The following is a 25,297-nucleotide window of genomic DNA, read 5'->3' as shown; positions in this document are numbered from 1 at the left end:
CTGCCAGAGGGCCCACATATCTCACGCAGTGCCTCCAGAATCTCATTCGCCGATTTTGTCACGCAGATCATCAAATAAACGTTTTATTCATTACATTCAGACGGAAGACTATCGTCGTTCGACGACATTTGGAGTGAAACATGTACATACGGTGCTAATTTTTTTTCCTCATCGCCGACCGTGTTTTCTATCATACATAGGTACTTGTTTTTTTTGTTTGTTTTTTGCTCGCCTTATACGCCATCTTTCAACTTCTATACATTTAAGTACTAACTCCACAATGGCAGCTTGATGTCCTAAAACGAGTGAGTGCCACTAAGGATGGTTAAAGAAAACGGGTAGGAATTGCATCATTACTGACTCAAAATTTTGAATACGTGATCGTCTGTGGGATAGCTTTGAGCGGATACACGCACGTCGTCTATAAAATAGTAACATAACCTAAAACATAATTAAAGTCAATTTCAAAGTTTGTTTGCGTCCCAGCTCATGAAACGCGCCTGCGGTTTTCTCGTAAACAACCAACCGTCACTTTTGTGACGTCGCGAGATCGTGTCGACTTCCGCGATCCTAGTGAACTCTCTTAGCAGACATTTCAAATAGAAAGTGGGCAAGACTTGCACGGGCGTACGAAAAACCGAATATTTTTGTCTCGGTAATGTACTTGGTAAGGCGGGGGGAGGGCGATTCATGGATATTTACAACGTGTCTTCCTTTAGGCGCCTTCTTCCTCTTCTAACCACTACCACCACCAACTTCGTCGTCACATCGTTCAAAAGAGTTGCTAACGCGGTGCTGCTTTGGCTTCGGATAGCCAGCACTGTAGGCAAATATAGCGACCATTTGCCAATAGTTGGCGCTCATTACAGCCAACACTAGCGAACACAAGGAACCATCACTCCATCTTTAGCCAGCGCAAACAACGTGGCCATCGTTTGGCGGATATTGGATAAAATTTTCAAGTACAAAGCCCCCATTTCGTCAACATTAGAGGCAAGCCTAGCCAACGTTTACCGGTTGTACTGCATTCAGCCGTCAATAGCTAACGATAGGCAGTGTTCGAAATCATTTCGCTATATTTAGCCAAAACTGGCCGGTACTGCCATTGCTGGTCATGATTTAGGTGATGTAACTCCATCATGAACTACACAATTAGCTGTATTTCATGTCTGTCACCGGTTCGCGACATCGAGAAAAAGAATACCTATGCGAAACCCGGGCTCTGAAAACATCAGAGCTGTTTGCTTGCTTGCTTGTTCCTTTCTTTTGTGGCTCTCACCCACTAAGGGGGATTGGCCAAGAAGCCGGTGGTTAATGCAAGTAAATACCTATAGATTTTCTAGATTAGGGGAATATGAATACTGTGTTTTGACTGTGAAATTAATTTGGCGCAATGTTAAAAAAAAAGAAAAAAAAGGGGGGGAGAGAAATAATAGATTTTGTTAAATATCTGTGGTGGAATCGTTATATAAAATTCTCCTGAAAGTTGAATCATTGCAGTGTATCAGCTAAATAGTAAGTGGTAGTGTGACTAGTAAAATTCGAGAGCTGATGGCTGACTCAGCAAGGTAATCTTCTTGTGTTATATATGAAATCGCAGAGAGCCCCGCAGATGTTCCTGTCGCTATGCCCCAATGAAATGGCCCCAAAAGACAAAATATTGGGAGTATTAAGTGATATTCCTAATTTTCTGAATAAAATTTCGAAGCAGTTTTTTCTTTGATTTTTGAATCGGTGACATGTGATAAGAAAATGGTCGATATGTTCAGGTTCGTTACAGCTTGAGCACAGAGGGGATGGCACCAGACCAGACCTGTTTAAGTAGAAATTAAGAGGTGGTACACGGCAACGTAATTTTGTTACCAAGACTTCCAATTTACGCGTGGGACACCACTTATTATTCCATGTGAAGTGCAGGTGCGAGAAATCTGGATTCGGTATCATGGTTTTAGATGAGTCTTCAAGAAGGGAAAGTTTTCTAAACCTCGCTGCTGTTACATAAGCTGTAGGAGGCATAAGTGGCACAATCGGAAGATCAAGAGATGTTCGCGCAAGTTTGTCAGCCATCTCGTTTATAAATATACTACGATGGCCTGGCACCCATATCATTCGCACTAGACGGATGTTTGCTGGGATTAATGATTTAAAAGTCTCTAGCACTGCTGATGTCGACGACGATGATAAGAATGAACACACAGAATACGAGTCAGTCACTATCACAGCTGTCGAATGAGTCAAAGGAAGTTTACGAATAGCTAGTATAACGGCCGTTAATTCCGCTTCAAATATTGGTGTATAATCTGGGAGGCGTAATGAAAATGACCAGAATAATGAGAGAGAAAAAATACCCACACCTGCCTTCTCGCCACTCATAGATGCATCCGTTGCAATTACTGTATTAGTACCTAATTGAGACAGGTGTTGTTCTAATAAACCAATCAAACATTTAGAGGGCAAGTGTTTAGCGTTCATGGGAAAGATATCGTCAAATTCTATTTGCACTTGGCCGATTGGTTTGACAGATGGTGTGATCTCGAATATATTAACATTTAAAGCATCTAGAAGTGTTTGAACAAATAGCACTTGGGGTTTATATAAACGGGACCAATGCTCATTGAAAAAGACACCAGGCTCGGCAAAGAATACAAATTGTCGCCTTCTTAAAGTGGATTCAGAAAATTTTAAATAGGTGTTTACTGTTAAAATACGAAATCTGCAAGCAAGGGTGGGTATCCGAGCTTCTTGATACAAAACATTGTTAGCTGTGAATTTTGGCACACCTAAACAACTACGTAGGGCTTCCCGCTCTAAGAGAATGAGGGGGTTTATTTTGTATGCTGGTCCACCAGAGAATAGTACACATCCAAATTCAAGAATCGGACGAACGTACATGCGATAAATCATGATCATCGTATCTCTGCGAAGACCGGAACGGAGGCGGCCAAGCCTACTTACCATTCCAACAGCGCGTGTAGCCTTAATTTTAATATATTCAATGTGGTCACGCCAGCTCAGTTTTTGATCGTACAGTACTCCCAGATATTTAATACAATTAACCTGGGGTATTATTTCTTGATGGTACTGAAGAGAAATAGTAACTGGTGCGTCCAACGGAAAAACTATTATAGCACTTTTAGTTACGTTCAGGTTCATATGAATTTTCTGAAACCAGGTTTCTAATGTTGCCAAATAACACTGTAAAGTCGAATGTAGTGAATAAATATCGTTGTCAGATGCAAAGAACGCGATATCATCTGCATATATATATACGTGTACCTTATCACTCTGTGGTATTGAACTTAACAAAATGTTAAATAGCACAGGCGATAGAATAGAGCCTTGAGGAACACCTCTCGTTTGGCTATACTTCGGCGTGGAAATACCTCGTTGGAAGCAATAAAATTTTCTGTCTTTTAAAAATTCGTATATCCAATTTGTTATGTACTGCGGGAACGTAAGATCTTTTAGGACATTGATAAGAATAGCATGTTCAACACTGTCATATGCCTTGGCTAAATCAAGGGTTACTAGGGCTGCATATTGTCGTCTGTGCCGAGCAAGCTTTATACGAGCCTCTAAATCAACATGCGCCCACCATATAGAGTAACCTGGTCTAAATCCAATCTGGCACGCACTGAGTATCGCATTATCTGTTATGAACTTCGTAACTCTAATGTAAAGTATTCTTTCTATTAACTTAACTACGTGTGATGTTAAAGCGATTGGCCTAATGTTATCTATCTGCATTCCTAGTCCCTGTTTTTTAAGAAGCGGTATTATTTTTGCAAGTCTCCAGTCAGGAGGTATCCAACTATTTTCAAGTGAATAGTTGACAACGTTAAGGAGGTCTTCAGGAGAGATGTCGAATAATATTTTTAACATTTCCGAAGTGACGCCATCTGGTCCAGGACCTGTGTTTGGCAGAATACGAACGACCTGCGCAAGTTCATCCCTACTTACTTCAATAAAATTATTTTCGAATGACGGTTTTGCACACTTTATTTTGATTTGTGATGTAAATCTCTTCTCCAATTCTATTGCAATTTCCTTTAATGTATTTTCCAAATCAGTTGGAGAAAAAATAACTGAGTCAATATTTACGTGTGCTGTAATAGCTTTACGATTACGGAGAAATCTGAATAGAGCTTTCTTGTTGCCACTCTTGGATAAGTAGCTGTACCGTTTTTCTTCATAATCGTCTTTCGCTAATGAAACTGTTCTCCTAAAGGTAGCTTTAGCAAATAAATAATTTCTCCAATTAGTCGGACATTGGTTGGTGAGGAGTTTTTTCCATGCAGCGTTGCGGCGTCTATAATCTCTGGCGCAATCCGCATTCCACCAGGCAGATATGAATTTTCCCTTTGTTGAAGATATAGTGAACTGTGATTTTTTAATTGTACACTTTAGGGTGGAACAAAGGCTCATAGCTTTCATATTTGTTTCCATATTGGGCAAGGAAGACAGCGTTGACTGTAAGTTCTTTTTAAATTTAGAGTAGTTTACAAAACTTTGCACCTGGCGATCCACCGTCACTAAAGGAATGCTGACTTCAAATACCAGGGGGCAGTGATCACTACTTGTAGCAGTATCAAGAACAGTCCAAGACAATATTGTCACACTTGAGCTAGCAAATGTCAAGTCTAAGACGGACCTCGAATTACATCGAACGAATGTCGGAACTCTGGAGTTCCAACAAATAAGGTTATTCCGGTTAGTCCAGTCCCACAACCGTTTTCCTGATGAATCAGTGCGGAATCCCCATGAAACGTGATGGGAATTGAAGTCTCCCACAAATAGCATACTGTTTCTGCAAAAACTCGCAGTCACGTCAAGGGCTCTTTCATCTTGTATTCCAGCCGGAAAGTAGTTGTTGACTATAGATAGTGGCGCGCATCCGGGAAAGTGAATTTCCAGCACCAATACTTCATAATCGTGTGATATTTGTTGGTAAACTAAGTGTGCTTTATGGCAAATTTTGGATGAAATGAAAAACATTAATCCTCCACCACGTGAGCCTCGGTCCAGTCGAAAGCACTGATAGTCTTTTAGATAGAAGTTTTGATCAGAAGACAGCCAAGTTTCTTGTAAAATTATGACGTCTGGAGATTGTTGAGAAATTAGATATAATAAGTCTGTAGTTGCAGAGAGAATTGAACGGCAGTTCCACTGAAGTACTCTAAGGTACCCTATGATGATAAGCAAGCAGTAGCAACTGCTTGATCTAAGATACTATCTTTTAAGAAGTCCGCTTTAGTCCTAGGTTCCTTCACACTCTTTTTTGTTTTCGGATGAGAAGAATTATTAAGTTTGCTAGTGGGTGATCTGGTGCGTTTCAAAAGGCGAGCATCCATATCTACATCTCGATTAATTATTGATTCTGAATCAGATATACCTTCCTGCTCAGTTGTGTTAGGACTGGAAAGCATTGCCTCATTATCGATAGAGACATCTGACTGATGTTCGGCAGGTTTACTAATTGAGGCACTAGGAGGTTGGATACGCTTAGTTATTCGATCAGATGTACCCGACATCTGTGAATCCATAATACTATTGAGAGAGTCGGACAGATTGAGTAAAAAGTTTTCTAATACTTTTTCTACGGCCTTTTCTACCATAGCAGAAATGGACTGAGAAAGTGATGCATCCATAGAAAGAGGTGAACGAGCTGCTATACCGGCATAACCCTGACTCCTGCTTTGAATTTCTGCAATTGCTTCTCTACGAGAGCATCGTCTCCTTTCAATGATTTCAATCACCTGAAGTTCCTTTGATCTTGCGGGGCAGTTAGGATCGTCTGCAGCGTGATTTGCCTTGCACAAACAGCATGTCTTATTGTCTGATTGACACTCAGCAGTACTATGACCAGCCCCGTATATGGCTCCGCATATGCGGCATCGAGTCTCCGATCGGCAACCTTTAGTACTGTGTCCAAAGCGCCAACATTTAGCACATTGCAGCGGACGGGGAGCCAAAGCTTCGACCTTATAAATAAGCGGCCATGCCTTGATCTCCGAAGGGCGATCTGTTCCAGCGAATGTGGCAATTACAGTTTCAGTGGGAGCTTTCTGTTGGTTTTCCTGTTTGGTACGGCGGTAAACAGAAATAACACCTGCTGGGGAAAAGATGTCCAAGACTTCTGCTGGGCTTAGACTTGCGTCTACCCCCCGAACCAATCCTTTGCAGCAAGCTAGATGAGGTGGGATAAAAGAGCTCACCGGATGTGACGCAAAAGTAGTGCACTTCAGAAGGTCTTGGATGCAGGCCTTGTCTGGTGAGCAGCATAGTATCCCCCCGCGTCCAAACTGACGAACCTCTGTTATCAGTAGAGAGTGGGGAGTGATCGCACGAAGTTCCGTTTGGATTGTCTTGGGGTTTTTCATGCGGATGAACCCACCGGTGGTCGGCACCAAAGCGACAGGAACGCTACGGGTTCCATTGCGGAGAAACAACTCCAGAGGAAGATCTTGAGGGGGAACAGAGGCTGACCAGAGGGCAGGCCTCTGGCCCGGAGAAGAAACAGACATGAAATAAGAAGTTACACTTATCAATGCACTAAAACAGTTGCGGAACAAGAGGTAGATCTAATAAAATAAAATAAAAGTAACCGCCGGCTACTTGACCGCAACCCTGAGGATGGAACAAGGAACGCAGCCAAGGAACAAGGAACAAGGAATCAGAGCTGTTCATTCTTTTGGGGCCACTACTCTGGGATACAGCCACAGGGACATCTGCTCCGCTATTGAGGAAGAACAATTTGCTAAATTACTGCCAACTTTAAATGTATCACTAGTAGTAACGGGGACTACAAACCAGTATATTATTAAACTAGAGCATGAAGAAAGAACACATAACAGAAAAAAAATAATACGAAAAATCACCCACTACTCGGCGAATTCCCTAAATTGGGTATAAGCCATGCTCAGAGGAAAGCAACAATGACACCTCCGTAAGAAAGAAAATCATGGAACAGGAAGGTCAATCCCTCCTTGGCCAAACTACCAAAGAGGGTAAGTGCCATATATCTAGGAAAGCAAAACAAAGCAAAGCTCATAATGGGTGTGCGCAACGCCTCCTAAAAAAATTATGCCGGCAACGTGAGCCGGGAACGCGCTGCCCTACCCTCTGATTTTACCCTCCTCCTTCGGTACGAAGGCCAGCGTCTCCGACGGTCGACCCCTGCGAACACAGCAATGCTCTCACAGTTGCCTCCGAGCAGCCGTGATGTCACGTGACGAAGCGGTACGGAGGCGAGCGGTCTCATGCGGCGGCCGATCGCAACACAAGGCACAGGGGGCATGGCCTCCGAGATTGCGTGCTGCAGGAGGCTCCCAACTGAATAGAGAGCGTCGTTCCAGGCATAGTTTTTCTAAGAGGCGTTGGTGTGAGCTATATATGTAGGCAATCTACATCATCATTAGGAAGGTCAGTGTCGTGCATCATGCGTGAGCCAGCGGGACTACTGCTTTTGATTGTTGCCCGCCTCGTCCAACTCTCGGAGCAATCCACCTGGTTCGCTTATGCACCCGTTGATGAAGGTGGTTTCTGTAGATGCCAGAGCGCAGGTGGCCATTGTAATGTGCCCGTATACGTCCTTGCCAACTGGACACTCTTGGAGTTCCTAATCCAACATTCTTGCAAATGCGTTACACCTACTTGATGAAACGTGCATGCTTAGAAACTACTTTCAACACTTGTGTATCAACATACCGGGAAACAAGGGCACATTGTGACGCACAGAAAAACCTTGAACGATGTGTTTTCTGTGTGCCTCTTTGTGTCGTTTTTTCAAGCACGTCCGAAAATTCAGTATGCAATATCAAGTATATAGCCCAAGAAAATTCACAGACTCGTAATTGTGTTGGTATACTTCCGTGCCAAAAGGATGCTGTTCAGCTTTGTGACTGTATAACGCTGCATCTTACTTGTTTTATCCTGCCTTTCTGAAGGAAACTGCGTTCTTGAAGACAGGGAGATTCCCATGAACGAGAGCATTTCCCTGGAGAAACCCTGCGAACGTTGGCGCTGTTCCTCCTCGAACGCCTCACACGGCATTTTAAGCGGAGAGAGGTAAGTCGCCCGCTTCATCAATCTATCTGGTGTGTGTGTGTGTGTGTGCGTGTGCGTGTGCGTGTGCGTGTGCGCGCGCGCGCGCGCGTGTGTGTGTGAAAGAAATAGAGAGAGAGACAGCTTGCACGCTTTCTCATACGAGTTCCATGTTGATTGATTGATTTGTGGGATTTAACGTCCCAAAACCACCATATGATTATGAGAGACGCCGTAGTGGAGGGCTCCGGAAATTTTGACCACCTGGGGTTCTTTAACGTGCACCCAAATCTGAGTACACGGGCCTACAACATTTCCGCCTCCATCGGAAATGCGGCCGCCACAGCCGGGATTTGATCCCGCGACCTGCGGTACGAGTTCCATGTTGAATAACATTGTGGCAAAAAAAATCGCGGATACTTGAAGTTCAATGTCGTTTCCATCACAGTGAACCCGTTAAAAAAGCCCTAATCTACCCCCGGTAATATTTGAAGGTGCTCACCCCTAGCAACCGGAGCATGTGGTATGAGAGAGTGTAGGAACGGGTAGGTGCAGTGCTTCGCCGCTCCTTGTCTCATCGTTCGCTCTCTCTCCTCCCTGTGCCCCACTCTCCCGTCCACTCGCACCTCTCTCTCGACCGTTCGCTGGCTGGGCGTCTCTCAAGGACATCCGGAAATGCATTCCTTCAACGTGAGTAGAAGCACGCGGACCGGGGGAGACGAAAGAAAAAGAGAGAAACAAGCGAGTACCTCTCTTGAATGATGAAACACGGGTAACTCCGCTATTGCGGCGTCATTTCGGAAAATTAACGTGGCTCCATCCCACGAGAATAAAGCGTGCGGAGCAAGAGTGACGCTGCAGTAGATGTTGTGGGTGTACGTAGAGCAGCTGTCTGAGTAGAAATGGATGTCTTGAACCGCAAGGCGTGATGGGAGGCGACTCAGCTCATCCACGAGTTCGCCGATCAAAGTTGGGCCGTCCGGAACGCCCAGGAAGCCACCAGTGAAAAGACTCACCGTGACCGTTACCCTATAGGTTGGAGTGCTTGTAGCCCCACCCCGCTCAACACCACCGTAAATGTTCAATAGAGTTTTTATTCACTCTGTGCTCCTTTAGACTCGTGTACAACTGCAACACCCCAATTAATTTTCAACCCTTGTGTGATTAACGGGTACTTTAACGTGAGATCCGTCGTCTACGTTACGTTGTCATCTTGCGATGTCTCAATCTGCCAATCACCTAACTGCACGAACAATGTGCTCATAATCTTAAAACTTGCGGTGTCCCCTTCTTAAGACATATTACCTCTTTCTTCCTCGAAGATGCAGCCCGACAAAGATTGGCGAAGGCGGAACATGCAAGATGAGGCCTCGCGAGGGTGGCTACCCCTAGTGCTGTTCCACGATCGACTGCGGCGATAGTGGCACAGCCACAGCGTGAAGCAGTTCGACGCTTATCGTAGGCACGCTAGCTTATAAGGACTCGTTGTGTGCCTAAGCTTAGAACAAACCAAGACAAGGAGGATTAAGATAAATGTATTTACGTACAGGAATACGTGTGTGTTTTCTTTATTGCGAATTTGTTAGATTCGAAGCAGCCTATGGCGAAGCTCAATCTGGTGCGCCTAAACAGCCTTACATAAAGTCCTCATAGAAATACTCTTACCGCGCACGCGCAGCAGCTGGCCCAAGCACTGCCAGAACGTGCTCACACGATAGCAGGTTCCGGCCTGTGTAAGGGGCTGTGGCTTCTCCCCTCTACAGTCTCTCAGCAAACATGAGATAGCATTGGGAAACGAGATTCTGCAAATGCGCAATGAACCCACGTGCTTCCGCGTTGCATAGTGATAAACTCTTCTGGCTTACTCCAGCAAGATTTCGGGACGAAAAACAGCACCAGAAACTACAGCGAATTCATGGTATGTTACACTTGCGAGGAGCGTTAACACCAGGCAAGGCACCTGTGATGAATGGGACATCGTCAACCCATGCACTGCATGGCGTGCTGCCCCTTGTTCCCTTTTGTGGAAGATGGTGTAATTGTTTTTTAAATGAGAATGCATTTTAGTCGGGTTATGTCAGGCATCCGGCGTTGTCCGCGGCGTCCGCGCGCTGGCAGGTGTTATCTCTTCGCTTACACTCCCTCTCCCATAGCAACAGCTGCGGAAGCGCACGCTTATCCTTGCCCCTAGCAGCCGGAGCATGTGGTGTGAGAGTGTAGGAACGGGTAGGTTTTGTCCTTCACCACTCCTTCTCTCGCCGTTCGCTCTCTCTTTTCCCTGCACCCCACTCTCACGTCCCCTCGCGCCTTACTCTCGACCGTTCGCTGGCTGGGCGCCTCACAAGGATATCCGGAAATGTATACGCGAGACGCCGCTCAGCGAAAACTACCTTAAAGGCCAGCTCCGGCGATTTTTCGAGGTCAGTGGATCTCAATGAAATTCACTGGGTACGTTCGTCTGCACGTTTGCACCATTCATGCCATATTGCAAGCTCGAGAGTTTCGCAGATTCTTTTCAAATGAATTTTATAGCTTGCCTCGAAACGCTCACCTCGCCTGCCAGAACTATTGGCAACATTGTGTGTGTGACGTTGAGTTTTGTCTGGCGGAAGTGAAATAATGTACCACTGCAGCGTATGCTTGACTGCTATGGATTGTGTGCGTTTGGCTGGCACTTTCTTGGTTGAACGTGCGATTTCCTTTTCTCTGTTTGTGGGCGTGCGATAGGTGCCAAATGGCGTTGCGTTTCGATCCACACACAATTCGCCATATATTCACTATAACAGCGTAAGCGTTTTAGCTGATCGCCGCGCACGGCGTGGACAGGTACTGCCATCTGGCGGGCATTATGTGCAATCAGGTAGGTCCCGCAGCGTCAAGCGAATCTTTACGTCACACGTAGAAGCGCACTCGGTTGGGTTTCGGTATTGCAATTTTTCGGTAATTAAAAATTATTTTCGAATTATTAAGCATTGCAGTTATCGGGTGCGTGAGAAGAGTGTCTAAGACACATAAAAACACCATTATCCTGACAGGGTCAAAAAATCGCCGGAGTTGGCCTTTAACCCTCGTCGAGTTAGTACAGAATCGATGCAGCACAACCGCCCGGAGACGCGCACCCACTGGACATCTAATGTCTCACAAGTGTCTCTAAATGTTTGATTTTCTTATATTTGCTCTTTTATTACTAGTACAATCAGGACGCTAGAAATTCTCGTCTGCTAAATAGCGTCTCTCGCATACAGCGCTGCTGTAGCGGATTCGAGTTTTGTGGTTCACACGTTCATCTGGCCTGTAACGACGCGTGAAACTCGGTCGGTGTTTAACGTAACTTCCCTTCCACCATCACCATGCCGGTGTAGCTCCCCCGAAAATGCCATAAGCTTCGTTTATTTGATGACACTCCCAGGATTTGGGGACAAGTATACGTGGCGCCATCTCTCGGTAGCAGGAATGGCGTCCTGCCGTATTAAATGCACGGCCCTCGAGATTAAACCAATCTCGTAGGCCACGCTGAACTGGAACTTGGCGAAAAAAATGGGAACTTGACGAGAAAGAAAAGTTATCAAGAACGACTGCAAGTTAAACGCAGCGCCAACCAACTATGGCATTTTGGGTAAATTGCGGTATCGCACTGCAAAGCGTAATATATTTAGCACTCATGGGAAGGCATGCCGTTTATAGCAACGTTTACAGACTCTTTTCCGTTTGCTTTTCAGCTTTGAGAAGCATTGAGTCAATATAATACTCTGAAAGAGCTGGGTTGGAAAAGCTATATTGGAACGATGTCATTGTTGCCATCAGATTACTTCAGAAAAGCACTAAATATAGCACTTTTCTTAATTATTGAAGTAACACACGCACACACACACAATTTCTGCAGTATTAATTATAAACAAGCGTGTTCACGAATTTTAATGAAATAAACGGTACTTGTGTCATGTTTATATCAACTACTCTTACAGAAGATGCAGTGGTCGTTTAGCAAATTTGCCGTGCAATTTACTGTGCGGAGAACGAAGCGCTTGAAGTTTTCGTTAATAAAGGGAGCCATCGCAAAAGTAATTTACAAAAAAATGATATTTCTCTTAATTTTCTTTTCGCTAGTATTTAAATATATACTTTAGCTTTTTTGTGAAACGGCCTGATTCTTGGCCGATCTCCCCCCCCCCCCCCTAGGGTGGATGTGAGCCACAAGTTTAGGATCTACATCTACCATTTCCGTACCATATCAATATTTGGAAGCAATGGCGTAGCCGTGCTATACGGCCGATTGCACCGACTTGCTGTCGTGTCGAGTGAATTGTATTGTCTCGTAGTCCGTGCTTTTTGTTGCCATGAGGTAGCAAGTCGACTTTCTGTGACAATCTCTAACTGCGATCAAACAGAGAGAGCCAAGTAACAGATAAAAACACCAGGGGTATTTGCAGCTAGCACTGGTGAGTGCGAGTGAGACCATCCGAAAGCTGAGTATAGTTCTATCATGGAGAAACTTGTGTGATTATAGGTTCTAATTAGGTTCTAATGCATGTACCCTTGTTTATCGGCGGCTAGATTTCACCGCCAATGCGAGTTTGAGCTGACATAGGTTGATGTCGGCTGATACGTTGTACGATGGGCAACGCTTGCCTAAGTCGCGTGTTTCGCCAGCGTTGTTAGTGTTCTCGCAATAATCATGCGTGCATCGTGAGGCTTCACACATTCCAGAAACGTGCGAGCTACTTGCGTTATCGGGCACACTAACATTTCCACAGATAACGCAAAATATCACCAAAAATTCTCAACATGCCTAGGTGCAGTACTGTTGTTCCGCTGTGCAAAGTCCCGTCTCGAGACATTTCTTCATGGTAGCTTTTATGTTTACTTATGAAGCACCGCTCGAAGACAAGGCACAGAAGAAACGTAAGGGCCACCGTTTTTCTTTTGAGCTTTGTATCCATGCGCTGCTTCATAAATAGACATGAACTATCCCCAACTCTCCCAAACTTAAACATTACTGGGCTTTCCTGTACTTTTAGAGGCATTCAAAAGCACATTTTCGGCTAATCTACAAAGGAACTGGGTCTGTTTGGACACTTCTAGGCGGTCATGAGACAAGTTTCGCTTGTCTCGTTCGTGACGCCGCCACTGCTGCTAATAATATATGGGGTTATTACATGGCAAAACCACTATCGGTGTGATAATGAGGTACGCCTTCGGAAATTTAGATAAACGAGTGTTTACCGTGCAGTGACATCGGGCAGTACAGGGTCCTCTGATATATCCATCGACCAAACCCGTGACCTTGAGGTAGGCCGTCGAGCCTTTGCATGAAGTCAGTAACATGAAACAGCCGTTCTTAGAACGAATGTAAAAATTATGTTCCCGTTTTCTAATTCATAACTTTAGAATCCCCTAACACGAAAGTGTTTAATGCTAGGGTCCACCAAGACTTCAGTGACGTATTTCCGTCACGGAAATGACATCTGAAAAATACGCGTGATCGGAAGGTAAAGAAAAAGGTTCCGTCAACGGGAATCAAACCAACAATTTTTCGGTCCGCAACAACAGATACCACGCCGCGTTCAGATGTATGGGGCGGATATTTCGCCGCTATTGGCGGGTGGGTGGTCACGTGATTAAAGACACTGCCGGTATTCTTTTTTTTTTCTTTTCAAGCAATCTTGCGGCGCCCACGTTCAGTTCCTTTTGCGATGCGGCGCTGAAGCCGTGCTCCGTACAGAATGAACCGGGCGCCGAATAAATTAGGGAAGCCCCGCAAATATTTGAGCTTTTCGCTGCGAAAGCGAGCACATAAGGTATCAGATAGCGCGGGTACGGCAATCTACATTAATTTTAGAAATTGCAAATTACTTTCAGAAACGAACGAGTCTTCACACAAAATTTCATGAACAATGACGATCGGACGATGCATTACGGGTCCCTACACAAAACCGCACTGGCGGCCGAATCAGCAGGCAGGGTCTCTGTGCCATCAAACGACGCATGACAGGAACAAAGAACAATCAACCGTGACTGTACTCACAGGCAAGGCGCTGGTAGAAGTATTGCACTTGGTCAGTGAAGGCCGGCATAGTTGTAAGCATGCTTGCCTAAAGGTATGTCGGCTTGTCGTTCGTGCACACAAGAACAATATTACGCCTCTGGCTTCAGATTCTCACTGGCGTGTGCTCCATAATTTCGCGTTCCACCAGGATTCTACCGTCGGCAAACAACTGTCACGTTTACCGTTTTCATTGCAATTCTAAAAACGTTCCAGCAGAAACGAGAGAAGTCGGGGGCACCTAATTTCACTTACCGAAAAAACTACGCTGTCCGAACGTGTGACGTCTTTAGCTGCTTCTTATCAGCGACGAAGGTGGCGAGCATACAAGGCGATTGTGGAAACTAACCATCGGCGAAAACATGAACAGTCCGTTTCACACGAAACACTGGTGGAAAATATTAGGTGAAAAGAACGCCGCCGGATAACAGCCAGTATCAGTACATGAAAGCCGGAAACGCAACCGCAACATGCCAACCGATGATTGCTGGCCTGACGATCGAGTCACCGCCCACCGTTGCGGGGGGTGGGAACAAGTTTCAGCGTGAGTGATATGACTACCGCATCGACCACGTACCGCCGAGGCTGATGCGTGCTAACGTGCGCGCCGATGAGCGCCTGCATGCGTCTTGCTCAGTTTTGCCCACGAGTCATTCCCTCTATCGGTCGCAGTTGCGCGAGCGTGTTGCTGAAGGCATATACCACACGCACGTACGCTATCATCCTTTATGAAAGGGAACACGCGAACGCGTGGCCTGCGCACTGCGGCGGCAGCCTACAGCACCATCAACTGACAAGTGGAGAAAGCTCGTTCGCTTTTGGCGCCATCTATGTCCAAGCAAGATAACGAATCATGGCCGGTAGACAAGCGCTGCTCGATGACGTTCCCTCACCGGTCGCGCGGCGTGCGATATCGGGTGATTACTGCAGCCTACGTCGTGGTCACGCACAACGTTTGATATGTTGGCTGTGGACTACGCACTGAAGTGAAAATCTAGCAGCGCTCGTCTACCGGCCATTACTTTTTTTTTTTTTGCAACAGATGACGCTGAAAGCGAGCGTGTTTTCTTTTGCTGTCGGTTGATGGTGCTGTAGGCAGCCGCCGCAGAGCGCAGGCCGTGCGTTCGGGTGTTCCCTTTCATAAAGGACGACAGTACATACAGCGGTGAGCACTGTTAGGGTGAATACGCGAGCGCGTGGCTGACGTCACTATGAGCGCCGCGTGATACCCATGGTTGGAAACTTTGCACGGGCGCAGCATGCGCTTCGTGATACACTCTCTCCACCACGAGCGCACGTCATGGATACCCTTGTTCGTCGTCTGCTAGCCGCATTTTTGCCTGTCGGCTAAGCTTGCGTGCCCTGCATTTCAAGCTCCGTTTCAATTCAAAAATTGGTGCGTGAATACAACAATGAGTATAAAGCAGTTTATTTTTGAACTCTTCATTAAAGAAATCTTTAAAGCAGAGCCCGACTTTGATTCGCTGTGACGGAAAGTTTGGTTGCGCTCGCCACGGTGGTCTAGTGGCTAAGGTACTCGGCTGCTGACTTGCCGGTTGCGGGATCAAATCACGGCTGTGGCGGCTGCATTTCCGGTGGAGGCGGAAATGTTGTAGGCCCGTGTGCTCAGATTCGGGTGCACGTTAAAGAACCGCAGGTGGTCGAAATTTCCGAAGCCCTCCACTACGGCGTCTCTCATAATCATATGGTGGTATTGGGACGTTGAACCCCACAAATAAAACAATCAATCCAAAGCAGGAAATAACTTAAAATGTTGGATGCATCAGCTTAGCCGACAAAAACTGCGGCTAGCAGACGAGGAACAAGTGTATCCATGACGCAGTGCGCGCGGTATAAAGAGTGTATCGCGGAGCTCATGCCGCACTGGTGCAGTTTCCGACGATGTGTGTTATCGGCCACGCACTCACGTGTTCACCTTAACAGCGCTCACCGCTGTGCTATCAGCGTCAAATGAAAGCTGAACAGCGGCAAGCCTTCACGATGATATAGTGGGCATCATCCAGTTATCACCATTTACAGGCGCGCACATCATCTTCGGTAGCTTTGCTTATGCGTGCCTGCCCATAGTGATAGGTGGACAGCACGCACTATGCTATCGCGAAGGCATGTCGCTGTTCGGGTTTCATGTGACGCTGATAGTACAGTATCAATTTTTATGAAAGGGAACACGGGAACGCGTAGCCTGAGCGCGTAGCCTGGCGGCTGCTGGCAGCGCGTTCAAGTGGGAGCGAGGGCAACCACTGCCTCCTATGGCGTCATCTCGAGGCGAGCAAAGCAACCACTCATTGCTGATATGGAACCAGCGGCACAATAGCACCCGCTCCCCCTTCAAGGTGATTACCGGCCTCTTGCGTTGTTTCACTTTGAACTACTACCATTACTTCTGTTACTACCACTGCTGCTGCATTTATTACTGCTACTGCTACTAATACTACTACAACTACTGTTGCTACTACTACTAACACTATTATTATTATTATTATTATTATTATTATTATTATTATTATTATTATTATTATTATTATTATTATTATTATTATTATTATTATATTGCTGCTGCTGCTAAGTATTACTACTGCCACCACTATGGTACGGAGTAGACTGAGACACAGATTTTCTGCAAATAACTTGCAGACTAACGAAAGACAAAAGGTGCCGTCACATGAAACGGCTATATTTTAAAAACTGTCGCCACACATAGGCAAAATTTTTAAATACGTGCTCCTTTTTTTTCTCGCGCGCTTTTTCGTAGCGCCGGAGCCTAGCGGTATAGACTTCGCGCGCAGTTGCGTGTTCGGGGTTAATAGGTCGGCAGGTAGTACTACTTTGACTGAGTTGGTACATAATTGGATAGGCTTCAGCGCGATTTAAACGAAGACCAAGAAAACACACAGAACACAGGCGAGTGCTCGTCTGTGTTCTGTGTGTCTCCTATGGTCTTTGTCCGAATCGAACCAAAGCCTAGCCAGTTAGGTAGTTGTAGCGATAAGACGAGTTATGTAGGGCGCAACCTTCAAAAACTGGGCCTACATGTGTACGTACACGTCACGACTCGTTTGTGTCTCTATTTGTCCCGCCGCTTTCTCCGTCCCGTTCGATTGGTGCGTGTTACTATGAAAGGCACTCAAGAAACAAGAAATAAGCTGGATAACAAACATAACTGAGCGAGAACAAACACACAAACTACTGGAAAAGGAAAGAACAGCTCATAACGACACGCTGTATCGACTCTGTCTGTCTTTCCCTCTCAGTTCCTTTCTTTATTTCTTCATTTCGTTCTGTCTTCATTCTTTGTTTCACCATTCCTTTCTTTTTGCTCCTTTCTTTCCGTCTTTCTTGCCAGCTCGCCTCACTTTCCCTCTTTCTTCTTTCTCGTGTTTTTTCTCTCTTGTTTGCATACTTTGTCACCTCGCTTTCTTTCTTTCTGTCTTTCCTTCATTCTTTCGTTCTTTTTTTTCTCTCCCTCCTTTTTTCTTTCCTTTCTCGCTTTCTCCCCTTCTTTTCCTTTCGACCAACGCTCGAAGAACACACAGCGCGCCCCCAGAGAGCCAGGTCTCACGCGAAGTTCTTCGATCGGCAACTATAGCAACAACTGGTCGAGACTGCGAGCTATATATAAACGGCGCGGCTACAGCAGAAACGAAACGGCTCCGATCGACAAAAGCGTAAGAAAAAACTGGGGCACGCACTTACACACACACACACGATCAACGCAGATAAGAAAAAAGTAAAGGCAAGGTTAGGCAAACGCGAGGCGTATAGCAAAGAGTAGACCCGGAGAGGCATATACGTTCGCCTGTTGCGCCCCCGTGCGGTGGGTCCGCGTGCGCGCGGGAACGGACGGCAAATGGCCTCCGCCGCGATGAACAGGTGTCGTCTCGAAGACGCGTCCGAGGTCGTCCTCTGATGTTTGTGGTCCTCGGCGTCACTGGAGGAGGTCCCGGTCACGCCCAAGCGTCGACGCCGTCAAACGAGGTCAGTGTCGATCAACGTTACAACTGTTTATCTGATTAAGCTTCAGTATTTAACGCTAGCGTCAAAAAAAAAAAAACAAGACATAAATCTGAGGTATCCTCGAGTAATGCAAGGCGTCACCACTTATGTGAAAACCAGGAACCACTTGAGGAATCCAAGGGAACTTTTATTTAAAAACATTTCATTGCTTTGGCGCGATTAATACAGTTATCTGAGGTTGTAAAACGCGACATTTTAGTCGTCATACGTAATATCTCTGTACAGTTTAAGCTTAAATGTGCACGCTAGAATAAAAAAAAAGGTATGAAAAATTTGCGAGCACAGGGCATACCTAGCTAGAGCCGACATTAGACAAGTGGCTTGATTGTCTTCTTGAAAGCTGACAGAAAAAGTATTTTTGCCTGGACTGGCCGTCTCGTAATATTTGTTGGGGTTTAACGTCCCGAAACCACGACATGATTATGAAAGAATCGATAATAAAGGGCGCCGCACCTAAATCACAAGGTACACGGGCCTCTAGCATTTTCACCCCCATCGAAAATGCGGCAACCGCAAGACGGGATTCGATTCCGCCACCTTCGGGTTAGCAGTCGAGCCACAGCATAACCATGCACCAGCCCACCGTGGTGGTTCAATTGCTAACTGTCGCGATTGTTATTTTCAGTAATGTTGGGGGCTTTTACGTGCACTTGGCGTCCTTTTTTTTGTGTGTGTGACCTTAAACGGCTTTTGATGCGTGCCATTTGGTTGTAGTTCGTGGAAGTTCCTGCAACTAGGCTAGTTCCAATGTTCGTGCTAAATTCGGGGTTGTTGCGATCTTTTACTCTGTGTGACGACCTCACGTAAGAATGTGTGCATGTAAATCTAATTACAAGCGTGTCTGAATATAAAATAAGCGAGTAGAAAAAGGGCGGGATCGAGTGCACTTTGTACTTTCTCTTCGTTCTTGTTTTGTGTACTTATGTCGCCCCGCCGCGGTGGTCTAGTGGCTGAGGTACTCGGCTGCTGATCCGCAGGTAGCGGGATCGAATCCCAGCTGCGGCGGCTGCATTTATGGTGGAGGCGGAAATGCTGTAGGACCGTGTGCTCAGATTCGGGTGCACGTTAAAGAAGCCCAGGTCGTCGAAATTTCCGGAGCCCTCCACTACGGCGTCTCTCATAATCACATGGTGGTTTTCGGACATTAAGCCCCACATATCAATCAATTTTTTACTCGTGTCTCCTAGACTTCCATTGTTGAACTACGTGCTAACTAGTCCCATATCGTAAGCTATGGAGCACGTGTAATTAGTCGGAAAGACTGGTGTAGTCGGAGCGAGTACGAACGATTAATAATAATAATAATAATAATAATAATAATAATAATAATAATAATAATAATAATTTATTAACATCTTGTAAGAACAGCAATAAAAATTGGCCTGTCAAAACCGCATTCGACTTGAAGGGCAGACCCGATATACACTCTGCCCTTCAAAAAGGTCGCAAAGTATGAAATGGCATATATGACGTCATCAGTGACGGCCATCACATTACCAGTTCGTCAAAGATTAGTCGATTCCGGACGCAGTATGCAGAAAGCGTCAGCGAATGGGTGGGAGGTGGGACAAGGCAATCGACAGAAAAGGTCAAAGTAATTCAACGAGTGGGCCGTGAGATCCCACGCTTTCAAAGCCCACGCTTTCCTCAACGTTGTCCGAAGGTGCCGTGAGTCTTTACAGCACGATGAGAAGTACGCCCATAACTGGAACTCTACAGCTTGAATCGCACTTGCCATGAGTGGCCGATGGGCAGCTTCAGCCACCTTTTAGGAGCGAAGCAACTTGGTGCATCGGCTTGTCGGCGTCTAACGTCGTCGCAGTGTGTCGTGTAGCCATGGTTCATCACAAAAACGGGTGCGTTCCACAAAAGTTGCTTAAATTTCGCTACCCGCCACCGGTTGAATATAAATGAAGACGGAAACAGGTATAGCCCAACAAACACTCTACGACGTTAGTCGAGTCGAAACACCCTTTCCTACGTACCATATAGTACTGAAACCGAACATGTAACAAACAAGAAGTTGCACTGTATATAGAACCAACACCGTAATGGTACAAAACGTATACAGTCACACTCCACACTCTAAACCAGTTTGCACTCTTAAGGGTGCTTTGCATCCCGACCCAGTTTTCTGCGACGTTACAGAAGCGGAAACGCCCTTCCCTGTATGCCCGGTTTCAGGCTTGCCACATCCAGTGAGTCATCAAAGAAGTGTGCATCATTATTCGCCACTTTCCAGGTTTCACTTTGGTGGAGCTGAGACACCCTTTTCCATACATGCTGCACCTCTCCCAGTTTTTTCTTTCTTTTTTTTTTGTTCACTTTTATACAGAGACCAACACCATAATGGTACCAAATGTACAGTCATACCACACACTGTAAACAAGTTTACACCCTTAAAGGTGTTTTGTGTGTCTATAAGTGACACCTTTATTGCAGGGTGTTAGTTATTGACACGCAAAGTACCCTTGAGGACGTGAATTGGTTTACAGTGCATGCTAGGTCCATAAGCTTATTTTAAGAGTGAATTCAAGCATGTAGCTAACGCGAAATAGCAGTGTGGCAGCTTGGGCTAGTTGGTATGACATGGCGATAGTTATAGCGCGAGAATAGAACGACGGCTCGTGTCCTTTGTGTCCTTCTTGTCTCTGTGTCGTCGTGCTGTTCTCACGCTATAACTAAGAAATGGCAGCTACGGATGACGCCAACGTCCATAGCCACGCGCTCTGCCATTCCAAGCAAGCGTCATTCAGAAACAACCATAGGTAACATCATTTAAAATTTGCAGTCGTAAGTTGTTCACACGAATACTATTTGCTTGATTACTAGGATTGCTAGGTTCAGGCCCCTAGTGAGAACCAATCAGCAGGTGATCAAGTCAAAGAAAGTAGAGGGCAAAGGATCGCTAGTAAAGGCGAAAAGGCAACTTGCCGCCTCCAGGGACTTAACCTGCAACCTTCAAATAATGCGTCCGAAACTCTACCTTGATTCTCGTTGGTTCTGATTACGGTTATGCCTAGCAAAGAAAAACGGGTCTTGCCTTCCCAATCGTTCATTGATTTAAGGAAGTAAGACGTACTGATCAAATTTTTTTCTTATAGTGTTTTGTTATCACAATATGTTGCTGGGTGCCAATTAGTCATAACCCAGCACATCGCTAGTTCTCGCTAATCACAGATAATTAGCTACAGCCTATTTTATGAAGGCCAAGGTCTATTTCAATTTTGGAGAGGTCCGAGTACGAAAAAGCCGCCGGATGCAACTAGCCCAACCGAGCTCGAAAAACAGCACATTGAACCGCGACGTACCAGTTTGACCCAGTTGTTTTGCTGTCGCATGTGCTGCACGATGCCGTTTCTGTCACTGTCACCGTCGTCTTTATCATCGTCATCCGGCGGCAACGGCTTTCTTGATCTTCCGTTTTTCCAGACGTTCGCCATGGACTCGCGAGCAGCCACTGAATAGTAGCCCACTGGTTCAAGCGCAGCCAAAGAAGAATGACGACTGTGACGTCGTCATTTTCAGAGTACCACCTCAGAGCTCCGCCGCAGTGGTGACGCCTCGCAAGTTCGAGGTCATTTTCACGTGCCCTTTGAATTACGTCAATATCGCGAGGTGCGCCGTACAGCGCTGGATCACGCACGTCAACTTCGGAATTGTTATAAATTATCTACAAAGCTATATTAGCGGTTAAGATTCGCTAGATTATATACGCATGCTCACGGGAATCGTGAAGTTCGTGTCTGTACATTTTCGAAATGTTCTTTTGCATTACTCAGCAGCCTGCGGGGATGCTGTCCAGGAGATCTTGTCAAGACCGCCAGTGCTCGGACGGCGTCGACGCAGAGACCACCCGCTATGTCGGCCCGTCACCGTGGCGCTTCGGCAGCGTCATCTTCCTCGGCTTCTTCATCAAACTGTCGGGCATCCTCTTCATCCTCGTGGGCTTCAACTCGGCCACTCCGGGTCTCCGACTGCTCGGCTTCGTCCTCATCCCTCTGGGCATAGTGGTCTTCAGCGGCGGCGTCCTCTGGGCCGCCATGGAGAGCTGGCGCTACCGGGCTGCCCTCATGGCAATCCACGCCCTGGATCCTCTGGCGGCGTCCGGGGTCTTCCTGAACGGGACGTCCGTCAGCTCCGTGTCGGTGAACGTAGCACACCGAAGCGGAGCCATCCACTCTGCGCCGCCCGTCGACCCAGATGGTCCGATGGCGGGCCTGGAACCCGTGCATTTCAGCAAGTACCCCGTCGTGTTGCCGGTGTACGCGGCGCCGACACAGGCATCTTGACCACGGATAGGCTCGCAGTGTGCCGGGGCGATGCCACCGAACGCGGTATGTGGACCTTGAAGTTCCCGTGCCGATCGAGACATTGAGATGTCCGTTAAGTGAAACTGGTGGGTTTCTTCGGAATAACGACGGAAAGGTGGATGAGTTGGGTTACGTTTATTGTTGACAGCGCAAAGAGACACCGACAAAGGACGTGTCGTCCGATTTTTCGTTCGTCAGTGTCAATTCACACTGTGATAACCATAATTCTTAAGAACACGATGAGTTCCTGGACCTCCTCAGTTCGCCCGCTCTAGGTAAGGAAGTGTGATGTGGTCCGCTACAGCTTTTCGCCGAATTCAGCTTGCTTCAAGTAGGCGGCTCAACAACCGACGTGGAAACTAGACTTGTTAAACGGAAATGAAGTGAGCATCGTACGTTGCAAACAGAAGTGATCTTTAAATCTCTAATATGCACCGTTACACGAGAAGGACGCAAGTGTCGTCAGGGAATGTGAAATAGAAATGTGAAGTAAGTGCAACGCTGCTCATACTCAATCTGGTGAAACAAATGATGGACGTTGTCTATTGCATGGAATGCTGCAGTGCGGCTCGCTACGAATCAAGTACCGTCCATCCCAAACTGCAAGTGAGCTTTAAGATTGGCAATATACGTACACGCACACCATGTGAAAAAAAGGGACGTCACCATGCGTAGGACAAAAATTTGAAGTAAATGAAAATGCGACGAAACCAATTATAGGCATTGCCCGTTGGAAGGAAGTGGTCAGAATACTTAAGAAAAAGTCATCGTCCTTCGCCATCAATAACCAGAAGTGACCTTAAGACTGCTAATAAGTACCCGTGTAGGCAGGAAGTTACGTCAAGCTTAAGAGACTGGTGGCAAGTAAATGCAAAACTGTGAATATCCAATCTGGTGAAACAAATGGTGGAAGCTGTCTGTTGGAATGCTGCTGTGGGACTCACTACGAACCAGAAACCGTCCAGAATCACATGTTTCTGTTCGATAGTCAGGATGCGTCAGTGTGGCGAGGACAACTGATTGGTCAGAAAACAATTTTGCTGAATTGGGATTTCAGTTGCTGACACCTCAACCGACGTTAGAAGCGGTGTGGCCCATAGGCTGCCCCGTGCGCTGCTACGTGCGGCAATGACCGCGCACATCTGTCGTTTTCATCGTATATATAGTAGTGTTGGTGGACAAGGAATACGCGCGGGTTCGTGACCTTGCCGCAACCTGTAGGCACACATCCTGAGACATCTACGCGAACCTCTTGCACCAGTGAAGACAAACACCCCGGTTAAAATCAGCACATCTTGCGTCAGCGTCCCAAAGCTGTTGTGAAATTGCCGTTGTAATGAAATCGGCCGTTGTGATGAAATGAAATCAGTCGCTGTGAAAGTCAAACTTTTATAGTCTGAGCTTGTGCCAGTGAGATTGTTGCTGGTCCAGACCAGAGCATTCAGAAAAAGAGGAGAAGGCCCAGTCTTTCTGTATCCTCCCTGGTCTGCTGCATAGTCTGGGTTCTGGTCCCACAAATTGGAGCCGTGCATGCGTTTTCTGCCATCGTTTCCGGAGAAGTTCTGGGGAGCCTGCTGGCTGAATAGAGCACCCCTACAGCGTGTTACTTATGGAAGCCTTTGTACTTTACAGACTTAGAGTCTGGGTACACTTCTGTAGCAGTGAGCTTGCACGTATAAACATTAATAATTAAGCTAAGAACCATGGGTCGAACGTAAGTGGAGTTGACAGTAGTGCCTACCAGCCATGACGTCACCATCCTCACCAGGAAAAAATATGCACCAGCTTGGTAGAGTCTAACAGGGTGTGAATCTTGAAATGTTGAACCTTAACTTCGGAGAAGGAGATAATGAACTTTCAAAATTGAGTAGAATATATAGCTGAACTTCGCTTCCTGTTTCAGAAGAAATATCGCTCAGGTAAACCAGTGTATCATAGAACTTCACCATGAGGAATGTGTTCAAAACCGGAAGCAATTCATAGCCATCTGTGCTATGTGAAGGACTGTGTACTCCCAATAGTGAACGCCGTAGGGACTTACATGGTACTGATAACTTAATGGTTCTTGTACTTGAGTACTAGTACTTGGCTGAAAGCATGTCATTGTCAATTTATTTGAAATGTACCGGTCTTTTGTTCAAAGATCTTGGCCATCGCGCTTTTCTACTAATTTCATGCACGTATTCCAAGATCAGATGTTTCAGGCACAAAAGCCTGTTTGTTTGTTTGTTTGTTTGTTTGTTTGTTTGTTTGTTTGTTTGTTTGTTTGTGAATATGAATTCTGGTGTCATGTTCATGTCACCTCATTTCAAATAAACTGCTGAAGTCAGGTATCAAAACTATTACAACCATTAAAACTGGTTTTGAGAAACTGCTGCACATCTCTGCCCTTGAAGATCAACTTTGGGCTGTCCAGCGGGCCCAGGAAGCCGCCAGGACTCAATAACTTCGGGCTGTCACCCATACGGGACCTTCTGCTCGCCCCACAAACTCGCAGAACCTTTTATTAAAGTTATTTGCATGTATCTATAGTTTCTTATTTGATATAAATGACTATGACTTACACATCTTAGTTGGCGCCCTAAACTACCTACAAAAAGTACAGTACAACAGAAGACGATGATATCCTGTTTCTTACGTCAGCCGTGTTTTACTGTGTCACAGCTTTTGGTAATGGTGGGTTAGGATGTTATTCATGACCATATTTGATAAATAGTTATCGCCAAGTCTAGTGTGACTCTCGGTCTTGCGTGGCAGCATACCGATGGAATTTGACAGCTGCACAGCTGTCACGTTTCCAGTACACATTTTGCTTCAGCAGTGTCATCAACTGTACAACGCAAGTTGACACTTTCCACTTGTG

General features: G+C 46.0%; 2 protein-coding genes across 2 annotated transcripts in view; one reads left to right on the top strand and one right to left on the bottom strand.

Moving 5' to 3' along the window:
* The window catches only part of IRSp53 (Insulin receptor substrate 53 kDa), a 347,305-nt gene extending 333,217 nt beyond the window's left edge, over positions 1-14,088 (bottom strand). Inside the window, exon 1 of the mRNA XM_075868792.1 lies at positions 14,069-14,088. The gene's annotated coding sequence lies outside the window, so the exon portion shown is untranslated. The remainder of the gene's footprint in view (positions 1-14,068) is intronic.
* A 3,867-nt stretch (positions 14,089-17,955) lies between these two features.
* LOC119179361 (uncharacterized) lies at positions 17,956-24,959 on the top strand. Its single transcript, XM_075868790.1, has 2 exons — positions 17,956-18,082; positions 21,904-24,959. The coding sequence occupies exons 1-2, from the start codon at positions 18,014-18,016 to the stop codon at positions 22,411-22,413; spliced, it is 579 nt and encodes a 192-aa protein (XP_075724905.1). The 5' UTR covers positions 17,956-18,013; the 3' UTR covers positions 22,414-24,959.
* The last annotated feature ends 338 nt before the right edge of the window (positions 24,960-25,297 follow it).

The sequence above is a fragment of the Rhipicephalus microplus genome, chromosome 7 (assembly GCF_043290135.1).
Source record: "Rhipicephalus microplus isolate Deutch F79 chromosome 7, USDA_Rmic, whole genome shotgun sequence".
In the NCBI taxonomy this organism is placed as follows: Eukaryota; Metazoa; Arthropoda; class Arachnida; order Ixodida; family Ixodidae; genus Rhipicephalus; species Rhipicephalus microplus.
This window is presented reverse-complemented; position numbering and strand designations above follow the sequence as displayed.

What these genes read in the sequence shown, in the direction of transcription:
- LOC119179361 (XM_075868790.1), top strand. Translation starts at nt 18,014, where the DNA reads ATGTTTGTGGTCCTCGGCGTCACTGGAGGAGGTCCCGGTCACGCCCAA. An exon ending in CGTCGACGCCGTCAAACGAG is followed by an intron (nt 18,083 to 21,903) that starts GTCAGTGTCGAT and finishes TGCATTACTCAG; the next exon opens with CAGCCTGCGGGGATGCTGTC.